This window comes from Rhinatrema bivittatum, chromosome 14 (genome assembly GCF_901001135.1).
Source record: "Rhinatrema bivittatum chromosome 14, aRhiBiv1.1, whole genome shotgun sequence".
In the NCBI taxonomy this organism is placed as follows: Eukaryota; Metazoa; Chordata; class Amphibia; order Gymnophiona; family Rhinatrematidae; genus Rhinatrema; species Rhinatrema bivittatum.
Window position 1 is genome coordinate 50,485,783 of NC_042628.1, and position 12,933 is coordinate 50,498,715.

General features: G+C 43.8%; 1 protein-coding gene across 3 annotated transcripts in view; it reads left to right on the top strand.

Moving 5' to 3' along the window:
* Positions 1-6,370: 6,370 nt before the first annotated feature.
* The window catches only part of LOC115075845 (carcinoembryonic antigen-related cell adhesion molecule 1-like), a 78,990-nt gene continuing 72,427 nt past the window's right edge, over positions 6,371-12,933 (top strand). For all 3 annotated transcript variants that reach the window (XM_029576693.1, XM_029576695.1, XM_029576696.1), the window contains exon 1: positions 6,371-6,671. In XM_029576693.1, the coding sequence (XP_029432553.1) occupies positions 6,617-6,671 (55 nt within the window). In that variant the 5' untranslated portion in view covers positions 6,371-6,616. The remainder of the gene's footprint in view (positions 6,672-12,933) is intronic.

A 12,933-nucleotide genomic window follows, 5' to 3' on the forward strand; every position in this document is an offset into this window, starting at 1 on the left:
CTTCACGATTCTCCTTGTCTTCAGCCAGCCACGATCCTCGGACTTCTTCACGATTCTCCTTGTCTTCAGCCAGCCACGATCCTCGGACTTCTTCACGATTCTCCTTGTCTTCAGCCAGCCACGATCCTCGGACTTCTTCACGATTCTCCTAAGTCCCAGCGACTCGGACCCCTACGGGCTCCTCCTGGGGGGTCTCGGGTTTCCAGGGTGAAGACGTCATCCATCTGCTCCAGCTAAGCTCCGCCTCCCGGCTCTTTACCAACTGTGGACGTCGTCCATACCAGCCGGCCCAAGGGTCCACTATTGTCTTTCTTCACAACATAACATACTGCATTGAACAAGGAATCCTTAGCATAACCTAGGCTCACCCGCATAACGTGGAGGAAGAGGTAACGGAATCATGGCCTGAGGGTTGCTCTGAATCCCTGGTAGTACAGGAACGGGTGCAGAAACAGCCTGAGCCATGGCCAAAGAATCCAGCCGGGCATTGAGTCGTTCCAGGGAAGACGCCATAGATTCAAGGATACGTTGCTGCTCCATGACCTTTTGGGCTAGTCCAGGAATGGCCTGGCAAGCGGAAGCCTCTGCCGGGTCCATGCCCTTGGTATTCTGTTACGAATTCAGGAGGTGGACCCCTGTTCCGAGGTACAGTTGGTGCTACCCAAACGGACAGAGAACCCGTTAGGTCCCTACCGTCAGAGGGCAAGGCTCGAGGAGATGAGTGTTGATAGACTTCACCCTGGAAGCTCATGATCCCCCCAGGAAGAGCCTGTAGGGATCCGGCCGCTGGGACTTAAGGAACTTCCTGAAGACTAATGAAGGTCTGGACGCAGGCACCTCCTGCAGGTCGGGGATTCCATACAGCTGGCGCCTCCAGCTGGTCGTAGGTTGTCTGGGAGTAGAAGTTGAAGGAGAGTCCAAAGCCGGTCCAAGGGTCGAAGTCCAGAGAGCGGTCCAAAGCCAGTCCAGGAACAGACGGGAGAGAGGTCCGAAGCCAGTCCAGGAGCAACACAGGAGAAGGGTCCAAAGCCAATCCGAAGTCAACGCCAAGAACTCACCAAAGCTAGTCCGAAGGTCAGGAGCCACAGAGTCAATCCAACGAAGAGGAGAAACAGAAGCGGGACGAAGAGCCAAACAAGTCCAGGAACACGGGCACTGGAAACCAAGCAGGAAGCCTCAATACCAAGGCAAGGTTTGAGGAGCAGACCTTGCCTTAAGTACCTGAAAATGAGGGAGGAGTCTCAGGAGGGAGCCACGACAACTTCCTGTCATGGCCCCTTTAATTCCTATCTTCAGCTGCGCACACGCAGCTCTAAGGCAGCCAGGAAGGGGGAGGAGTCAGCTCAGCCCTGTTGGGCTCTGCGGCCAGCCTAGCAGCAGCCATGGCCGCGGGGAGAACGCTGGAGGAGGCCCCCTGCTCCTGCAGGAGCCTCCGGGCCAACCCGACACCACGGGTATTTGGTCCCGGCTGCGGACTGCCGCAGCCGGAAGCCATAACACTATGTTTATAACAATGCATTGAAATAGTCAATAGTTGGAGGTATCATAGGTTGGGGCACCATACGAAATTTGGCATGGTCAAGAAAAGGTTTAAGAGAATGCTGAATTTGCAATTTGAAGTATGAAGACTGGACCACAGAGTTAATGAGTAAATCCATGCTGGCTGTGTGCCATTAAACCATGTCTATCTAAATGTTCTGTGATTTTATTCTTTATAACAGTTTCCACAGGAGGAGAACAGGGAGAAGTTTCCTAACCGGGGGTCTAGCGGTAGCTGGCCTCAACGGCTTTTTTTCCTTTTCAACATTGGAACTGTTACCTGCATTGCCTTAAACGCTGCTGACGTCACTTCCTCCAACTACGAAGGTATTTAAAGTGCCTTCCGTTTTCAACAACTGAGGAGAACAGGGAGAAGTTTCCTAACCGGGGGGTCTAGCGGTAGCTGGCCTCAACGGCTTTTTTCCTTTTCAACATTGGAACTGTTACCTACATTGCCTTAAACGCTGCTGACGTCACTTCCTCCAACTACGAAGGTATTTAAAGTGCCTTCCGTTTTCAACAACTGAGGAGAACAGGGAAAAGTTTCCTAACCGGGGGTCTAGCGGTAGCTGGCCTCAACGGCTTTTTTCCTTTTCAACATTGGAACTGTTACCTGCATTGCCTTAAACGCTGCTGACGTCACTTCCTCCAACTACGAAGGTATTTAAAGTACCTTCCTGCGGCGCGCAGCCGACGCCGGCGTGCTGACGAAGCCGCGCGTGACAAAGGTGCACGGCTTTGTCTGCTCGGCTTCGTCTAAGCTTGGCTTCGTATGACTGAGATCCATGTTGGAATATAATTGTTAGTTATCGAATCTGATTGTTCTCCTCCAAGATACCTAACCGTGAGTAAATTCGAGTAGAGGAACCTGTTATATTATTAGTAAATTTTCCTGTTTGAACCTTATGCCTCACACGAAGCGGAAGGGCAGAGTTCGTGTGGAGACTCCGATCACGCCAACATTGCCCCTGCAATCTAGTATAACTGGGTTTTTCTCTCCAGCAAACACGTCCACTCCGAGCAGGCAATCCATTACATTGGTGGACTCAGAGCACATGTCTCCAATGTTGGATATTTGTACATCTTTAAGCCCCGGAGCTCCAGAGGTCCCCTCCATTCCTAGTGGAAACCAACATCTGGTCCCTGAAACAACCGTCCTCCCAAAGTTGGTGGCTGGAAGTAAATCCATCGGAGAAGGGTCAGATGGGAATGGAGCCTTTAAAGTATCCATTGAAGAACCCGGAAAGAAGCTTTCCCCTTTGATGCAGTTACCTGCGTCAGTGGGGGGTGGAAAACCGGATTCGATTACGGTGATACTGACAACCCAGGACAGAGGGGAACTGTCCATGGGAGATCATGGTCAGGGAGTTGGGGGGGGGGGGGGGGGTTTTCCAACCCTTGGGCCTACAATTGGTGGAGAAAAAAGAAATTACCTTAGAATTGGTTTGGAAGGCATTGTTATCTTTGGAAGCCTCTATTACAATGTTAGCGAATACTATGCTTGGTACTAAAAACCATATATCTCAAATAGAAACTGTTGTGAAAGAAAATGTAGGAAAAATAAATGTGATAGAAAAACAAGTAGTACAATTGCATGATGTACAAGAGAAAATAATGCAAGGAGAAATAACAAATAATAGAAAAATTGAAATTCTTGAGAATGAGGTCAGATATAAGAATTTAAGGATTGTAAATTTTCCTTGTGTGAAGATGCATCTCCCCTTAGATATTTTTAAGAAATATACTACGGAAATTTTGTTATTTCCCAATGAAGCTGTACTTCCAGTAGCGAAAATATATTTTGTGAACTTGGGGAAGAAACAAACACCGATAATAGCATCACAGGAAAATAGTAATCAAATTCATACAGAGAATGTGAATTTAACTGATTTTTTGGAACAGTTCATGGAGACTCAGATAGAATTTAGAGGAACATTACTAGTCACCTTTCTATTTCCATCAGATAGAGATTCATTTCTTAAACATTTTTTTCATAACAGAACTAAAACATTTCTAGGTGAGAAAATATGGGTATACCCTGACATTGCCAGAGAAACACAGTCCCGCAGGAAAAAATTTCTTGCAATGCACCAAGAAGTAAGAGATCTTGGTGCAGAGTTTGTAGTTAGGTACCCAAGCAAATGTATCGTTAAATTGAATAATAATAGGTTCATCTTTTTTGAACCAATTCAATTGAGATCTTTTATCAATGCAAGGGCTCCCGCGGCATTGGATTACCTCCCAAAACTGGAGAAATAAAATGAAAGTTCGCTATTTCCTGATATTATTATTATATAATGTGCTCAATTAGAACTCGGTTAGGTATCACATTGCCTTTTACAAGTCAGTCAGGATATGTGGTTTCTTATTTCGCAATTTTTTTTTTTTTGATCTAATATTTTGGAATATTATTGTTTCAATTGTTAAAGCATTTGTGCAAAGGGAAAATATTCTGATCTGTCTGGTTCATTGATAATTTTATATATTGTCTATGTAATTGGAAAAATTTAATACATAAATAATAATTAAAAAAAAAATAACAGTTTCCACAATTTTTCCCTGCACTGAAGTCAGGCTCACTGGACTATAGTTTCTCAAATCTCCCCTGGAGCCCTTTTTAAATATCGGGGTTACATAGGCCACCCTCCAGTCTTCAGGTACAATGGATGATTTTATTGATAGGTTACAAATGTTTTCTAATAGGTCTGAAATTTCATTTTTGAATTCTTTCAGAACCCTGGAGTGTACACCATCTGGTCCAGACGATGACACTAAATTATTCAGAGTAGTTAAATCACAAGCGGATTGTGATAAATTGCAGGAGGACCTTGTGAGGCTGGAAGATTGGGCGTCCAAATTACATGAAATTTAATGTGGACAAGATGATGCATATAGGGAAAAATAACCCTTGCTGTGGTTCCACAATTTTAGGTTCCAGATTAGGAGTTCCATCCTGCCCCCCTCCCCACCCCACTCCTCCCTGGCCCGCCCTTTTTCAGGGCCCAGCACTTGTGCACCTACCAGGGTTTATACACGTGACCGGGCCTGTTATAAAATGCGCGCTGTGTGCACAAGGCCCGACCACCTGTGTAAACCCCGGTTTTTATGCACGTAAACCTTTGAAAATTTGGCCTTATGGATTTTGGGCATGCTTGGGACAGATGTGGAAGATGGAGGTGGGAAAAAGATGAAAGACAGGATCGGGGTGGAACTGCTATTGGGTTGCACATGGAAATGTATATGCACCTAAAGTGGAAGAATCTCAACTAGGTAGACTGGATGGGACACTCTGGTCATTAACTGCTATCATCCACTATGCTACTCCTCCAAAGGCTATAAAAGCTGGATGGGCAGCATCTCTAGCCTTGGTTGGCCCAGGGTGTGGGAGCCTGACCCTGGGATTGCACCCAGTTCTCTTGTATGGCAAAACTGCCATGGGACTGAGCTGGCCCCAAAATGTTAAATTTATTGAGAAATATACCAGAATAACTGTTCTATAAATGTATTTTCTGTGTAAATGTGTGTTGTAGCGTAGGCACTGTTTTAGTGTTGAATTCAGAAATGTTGTTACAGGGTAATTCACAATAACAAGAAAGGTGTAACAGATTCACTAAAATGTTGATTGTGAAACTATTAAATAATTTGTATTAATGTGAAACACTACATCAGCTCAAGGGTAGGGGGCAGTGCTACTCCACAAAGATGTCTTATTATCAGGACTATGGCTAGGTAATTTGGTGCCCTAGGCAAAAATTGTTGATGACCCCCCCACCCACTTCCTCCAGACATGCTTTTACCCTTCCCTCTCTCCCTCCAGGCATTCTCCCATCTTCTACCCCTCCATCGTGGCAGGCATTCTTTCTTATTCTCCCTCCCCAATTAACTCTCTCCCCTCATGAAGTTAGTAAGTAGGCCATTTAAAACAAATGGAAGAAAATTCTTTTTCACTCAGCGCATAGTTAAACTCTGGAATTCATTGCCAGGGGATGTGGTGTCAGCAGTTAGTGTTACTGGGTTTAAAAAAGGTTTGGTAAGTTCCTAGAGGTTAAATCCATAAACTGCTATGATGGTAATCAATAAACAACAGTAGCTTGTGATCTATCTAATGTTTGGGTACTTACCAGGTACTTGTGACTCGTATTGGCCACTGTTGGAAACAAGATACTGGGCTCGATGGACCCTTGGTCTGACCTAGTATGGCATTTCTTATGTTCTCTCTCCTTCCCTCTAGATATTCTCCCTGGGTTCATCACGCCCTCCTTTCATCCATTCTCTCTCCTTCCTCCCATTCTAGGTTCTTCTCTCTCCTCAAGTTCTTTCCCCCCTCCCTTATCCTCCACGCCATGCTACCCCACCCCATGTAGGTTGTCTTTTCTGTTCCCCTACCATCCCCCAAGTGGGTCTATCTCTTCTTGACTCCTCCATTAACTCATGTAAGGTCTCTCTCTCCCTGCCCCAGCACCTCTTAATGTCAAATGTTAAAAAAAATGAGATAGACTAGGTCTCTCCCTTCCCCTCCCCGATTCCTAATATTTTCAAATTTCTCCTCCATTCCCAGAGGGCCGTATTGTCAGTTTTCTCTGATCGTCGTGTGATCTCACGGCTCTGGGCAGCAGAAGCTGACGTGCTATAAAGCCAGCTGAACGTATGGAGGCAGATGTGGCGTGCTCTCGGTCTCACAGTGCCCCCAGCCAATGCTACGCTAAAGCCGGGCTGGCCCTGCCTTCTGCACTGAATTGTGCGCAAGCAATGCTGGCTTTTCCTTGCAGCTGCAGCGGGGAGGGTCAGTGCCAGCAGTCACGTGATAGAGGGAGTGCCTGGGAAGGAGCTTGGCATGCCTGCCTACCCTGAGAGAGACTGAGAAACAGCCATAGGAACGAAACCCAGAGATCGGCTCCGCCTGAAGCCTTGATAGCGACACGGCGTCCGTTTTAAATGTGACTTTTGTCATTTGTGGTTTCCCCACGGACTGGATTAGGAAGATTTCGAGCAGGCGTGAATCCTTCTCTTCCTTTGCAGGCAGAGATCTTGCTCTGAACCTATCTAGACAAAAACGACCTACAGCGCTTCTTCTGACATGGAGTTTATGTTCGGCTGCAGGGGTCCTGCAGTCTGGCGTTTTATCCTCATAGGTAAGCGGGCAGCAGGGGACAGGGAGACATAAGATTAGAACCATGCGAGAGGGCATTGCCTTGACTGGAAGCACAAATACAGAAAAGTCTAAAACTAGATGGGTGTCCTCAATTCTTGTGAAATAGGAAATTCGGAACTACATGTTCCAGAATGCACCTAACTCTTGTGCTGTCTAAGAGAATTATATTACTTTTGTCCAGCACTAGATTAATCATTACATAGGGTACCAAGGGGGAGGGGGGCACCACAGTGTTGAAAATGTGCATTTTTTTCAGTTGCCCCCTAGTTATAAGTAAATAATTTGCTTACATTGCTTACTGCTATTTAGTGTTAAATAAAATTTAAAAAAATGTTTATAGTTAATATAGCTGTGAGGTATGGCCTGAAAGAAAACTGAATTTTTAATCTCTTATTTCACCTTCAGCACTAATTGAGTCTTAATATCTTGACAGGTATTAGAAGGGCTGAGGGAGGGCACCATTCTTGGGCTGTGTTTAGGGCATCAGTTGTCCTTAACCGGCCCTGCTTTTGTCTCACTTAAAGTAAGAACAGATCTGGGGTTATGTGACTATGACAGATGTTTACAATGCTGTTTTCATAATCCTGTCAGTTTCTGAAGCAATTATGTTTGTGGTTATCCTTGACTGAATTTTGTAATATAGAGAAAAATAACCCTTGCTATGGTTACATGATGTTAGGTTCCATATTAGGAGCTACCACCCAGGAAAGAGATCTAGGCGTCATAGTGGTAATACATTGAAATTATCGGCTCAGTGTGCTGCGGCAGTCAAAAAAGCAAACAGGAATTATTAGGAAGGGAATGGTGAATAAAACGGAAAATGTCATAATGCCTCTGTATCGCTCCATGGTGAGAATGCACCTTGAATACTGTGTACAGTTCTAGTTGCCGCATCTCAAAAAAGATATAGTTGCGATGGAGCAGGTACAGAGAAGGGCAACCAAAATGATAAAAGGGATGGAACAGCTCCCCTATGAGGAAAGACTAAAGAGGTTAGGCCTATTCAGTTTGGAGAAGAGACAGCTGAGGGGGGATATGATAGAGGTCTTTAGAATCATGAGAGGTCTAGAACGGGAAAATGTGAATCGGTTATTAACTTTCGGATAATAGAAGGACTAGGGGGCACTCCATGAAGTTAGCATGTAGCACATTTAAAACTAATAAGAGAAAATTCTTTTTCACTCAATGCACAATTAAACTCTCTGGAATTTGTTGCCAGGAGATGTGGTTATTGCAGTTAGTGTAGCTGGGTTTAAAAAAGGTTTGGATAAGTTCTTGGAGGAGAAGTCCATTACCTGCTATTAATCAAGTTGACTTAGAAAATAGCCACTGCTATTACTAGCATCAGTAGAAACATAGAAACATACATAGAAATGACGGCAGCCCACCTGCACCTAACTCCTTATGAGATTTTATTTCTAAAAAAAGCAGGTCTCGTGGGGAAACAGGTCATACTAGCGGGTTGGCTGACCTCAGACAGGCCCAACCTTGACCATTGGTTTTGAAAGATGCTGAGCCTATGCTCCATGGAACATGTCCTTTCGACACCAGCTACGCCAAAGAGATTGGTGGATACACCCTTGATATGGGCAGGTTTTATTAACCACCTTGCTCCTAGGGTTGGAATTACACGAGACCCCTGGGGCCCCGCACTAGATATTGATCACATTTCGACTGGAGTTCTGGAGGATGCATGACCAACAATACTACCCATCGCACCTGGGAGCAGCCGCATTTCTCAACCAACACCAACCACTGACTTTCTATTGACTTTCTACCTTACCATACACAAAGAGAGGGAGGGGGAGGGAGGGAGGGGAATCAGTTCAGGAATAACTCACAAAATGTCAAATGAAACTGTAATAGTTCTTGTTTGCTGTACTGTTTTTTTGGTTCATTTGAATAAATATAATTAAAAAAAAAAAAAGAAATGACGGCAGAAGAAGACCAAACGGCCCATCCAGTTTGCCCAGCAAGCTTTCACACATTTTGTTTTCTCATACTTATCCGATACTCTTGGCCTTTATTAGTAACTTTTTGGTTCTGTTTATCTTCCACCCCCACCACTGATGTAGAGAGCAGTGCTGGAGCTGCATCTAAGTGAAGTATCTAGCTTAATTGGTTTGGGATAGTAACCGCCGTAACAAGCAAGCTACACCCATGCTTATTTGTTTACCCAGACTATGTAATTCAGTCCTTGTCAGTTGTTGTCTGAATTTAAATCCTGTTTTCTTCATCCCCTGCTGTTGAAGCAGAGAGCTATGCTGGATATCCATTGAAAGTGAAGTATCAGGCTTATTTGGTTTGGGATAGTAACCGCCGCAACAAGCAAGCTACTCCTCTGCTTTTTTGTGAATGCAGCTACTCCCCCTGTTTTTGGTGAATGCAAATCTTTTTTTTTTCACATTTCCTCTTGCCGTTGAAGTATAGAGCAATGTTGGAGTCACATTAACAGTGTGTATGTTTATTGATTAAGGGTATTGGCTTGCTAGTGAGTTTGTACCTTTAAACGGTCATTTCCCAAGACAAGCAATACCAGACATTAGTTCGTCAGCTTATATATTCTTATATCCCTGGGTGTACTTGATAATTTCTATTCGTGAGGGATTTTCATTGGAGGCTTTTGTGTTTTTTTTGGTATTGAACTTTTAAGCCTATTTGAACTCTCAATGACAATTGCAATTTTTGCAATATAATTTTCAATTGCTTGAGACCTTCAGCTATTCTTTATTCCGCGTGTGTTCCCTGCGCACAGAGTGCACCCCGAGCAGCCGTCTGTTCATGGTTTTATTTCATTGTTCTTATAAACAGTTATTAACCTTTTGCCACTATTTAGTATTGTAGTTAGCACCTTGCACAATATAAGGCTTAGACTGTTCTCCCCCTCACTTCATGCAGGACATAACTATGTCCTCCCCTACACTTCCAAAGCCAGATCCCACCCATTTGCTCCCTCTCCCCCATGTTAGTCCCCTCCACTTTCTATCGCACCCACACCTCATGGCTAGATACCACCCCCAAGCCTCAAACCCACCCACTTCTGCTGCTGCCTAGATACTGCTGCCAATGCCATTAATTTAAACCCATGTTGACCAATGCTACCTTCCTTCAACCATCCTAAGCCACACAGCCACCAAATCCACTTTCTCTTTACGACCACATGGGTTGACCTTTTTCTCCTGCTTTTTACTCATACTTCAGAGGATTATGTATGCTATGAACAATTATGTGTGTACAAAATTGCATAGTACCCTAGAATATATATAAGCAACTTCACTGCAGGTGTCTGTACTGTTGTTTTTATTCTATTATTGCATAGTACCCTAGAATATATATAAGCAACTTCACTGCAGGTGTCTGTACTGTTGTTTTTATTCTATTATTGTTTCAGGTTTATTTTTGATTGGTAGGAAAAGCCCATCCAAGGACAGGAAATACTGTGAAGTGTAGTAGTAATAGAGCATGCACAGTGAATTTGGGTAGACTGTATGGTAGTGAGAGCAGATTGATGAGAAAGAGAACTGGAGAGTACAGCCACAGGAGGTGGAGCTCAAATTCCATATGTGGTAATAGAGTGGGTTGGACAGTGGGGTGGAGTTGAAGAATATAGGGAAAGATGAGCAGAGCTCAATTCCAATACAAAGAGAGAGGTGGAGCTGGAGAGTACAGGGACTGAGAGGGACAGGGCTTGATATGTAAACTAGCTATGCAGGAGTGGGGCAATTTTCCTCTTTATTACAGCTAGATTGTTGCTGATTATGTATGTATATTGTTCTCCACTGAAATCTGTGGATTAGCAGAATACAAGTTTAATAAACAAACAGGGAAAACAACAGTCCTACCAACTGAACAGGAAGACAATACTAATCATAAAAATGGGCCTTGACCTTCAAAAAGACCCTGAAGAATGGAGCGCCCAAACTTGTGTCGAGAATCAATATTTAAACAATTAATATGACTTGGTCCCAAAGGAGTCAATGTCTACTTCAGCGTCCCCTTGCATCCAGTGTTCATTACGACTCCATTTTCTGTGCATTTTGATGGTGCTTTTTAGTGTGATGGATCCAAACATCTTTCCTTCAAGTCTTCAAGATTAAATCTTGTGAATCTTGATGGAACTCGGCAACATCCTTGAGAAGATGCTGCAATGGGAAACCTATTTATTTTTGTTCAGTTATTTGCTGCAAGACTTATGATGCTTGGTTACTGACATTTTGCCTACAGTCTGGGCAAAAATTGAAGCCACTCGTTGTCTTCTCTACCATCACCACAAAAACTGGTGGCACAAAATCAAAAGAAATTCTCTCAGACCCAAAAAATAAAAGAAGAATTGTGACCTAACTGGACATGCCAACATGAAGGTGAAAGAAAATTTTAAATTGTCAAGATGCCTCAGTATTCATAGTACAGGGAAAAGCAAAATATTAAGGCACACAGATAATGCCAAAGAGAAAAATCAGAAATGGTGTCATACAGAGCCAAAGCAGATAAACTGCAGCACCAGAACAAAAAATGCCTGTTGCTCTCAGCAGAAAAATCTTAACTGAGGCATGGTACTTGAGTGGGATCATAGTAGATGCCATACATGCTCAAAGAGGTTTTGAAATTTTGGAAAGCTCTAGAAACATCCACTGGTGCCAAGCAGCAATGTGCAACTTTCTAATTTCATGGAGTGCCCCCTAGTGCTTGTATTATCTGAAAGAGTAAATGACCATTTCACATTTACCCATTCCAGTCCAGTCGGGAGCCGCTCCTTTGGAGTGACTCTGGGAGTGTTTGAGCTGCATACTGTTCCATCCTTCTTGCCCAAGATAGTCTCAGACTTTCATTTGAATCAATCCATCTCCTTGCCATCCCTGGATAGCATGTGATATACTTAGATTTTGGGTACTTGTAGCCTGGATTAGCCACTGTTGGATACAAGATGCTGGTCTTGATGGACCCTTGGTCTGACCCAGTATGGCATGTTCTTATTGGAAAAATAATCCCCTCATTATTGGGCCATGCCTTATTGATGCTTGTATGAGTGGAAATTAAAACCTACTGGCAGTTCTGGGGGATAATTCCGCTGAAGATCCAGAGTGCTTGAAAGCATAAAACTGTTGGGCAAGTACCTTTTTACGGTTAGTAGCTTGGCTATCATCAGAATATTCACAGTTTCACCTCTAACATACCTGGGAACTTGTGGTCACCTGAGGTTGCCATTGATTCTCTCTTCCAACCCCCACTCCACTAGTCCACACACATCTACCTGTCCATATCTGTCTCCCTCACTTTCCCCACCTCTACACATCATTCGCAGCTCCCTGACGCAGGCTCTCATGAACACCCTCACACGCACACACAGGCTCTCACACATACATACATACATACAGGCTCATCTCTTTCTCTCACATATACACACAAGCTACCACACACACATTCTACCCTCAGCTGAGTCTGAGTCCTGGGATTCAGAGAGCTGCAGACTGCCCTGTATCAGCTCCAGCCCCTCACCTTCTGTATCTCCCAAAATCCTGCTTGTTAGCACAGGAGGAAAGGGGGTGAGGCTGGAACAAACACCACAGAAAACAAGTTCAGATAATTTCATTGGCATGACAATTTTTACATGTGTTGTCAAAGTAATACATGAAATGGATAAAGTAAAGTGAGACAATTTATAGAATAATGATAATAAAAGTAAGATAAAATTAAAGGATCCAAACGAACAATAACCAGGACAATTCCAGGGTTCTGGTTCTGGTCCATGTTGTTCTAGCTGCTGTTTCTTCACCACCCCCCCCCGGATTATAGAGTTTTTCCTGCTCATTCTTTTGCTGGAAGTCTTCGATTTTCTCTGTCAACTTTGGGAAATGAGAAAAAATGAAAAGATGTAACCAAAAGAAAATATAAATATGACTAAAAAACTAATAAGGATCAGTATCAGAGGATGCTATGTACTTAGTTGTTATAATCTACTGCCTCTCGCCCACAAAGGGCCCCAAGCAGTTATCAGAGAAGTGCCCAGGAAATCACATAATTTACCAGATCCAATCTCTATGAATTTTTTAGAAAATATTTTTTGTTGCACATAAAACTGTTGTTCTAAGCACCCTTCACACGCGTTTATATAGGCGGGTGGACGTTTTGATCTACGACTTCATCGGGCATCATTTAAAGTTAAGAGTTCCTGCCACACTCCCAGGAACCCTACCACCCGCCTCCCATATTTCCCCAACATTTGCCTCCTGGAGTAGTGGGAG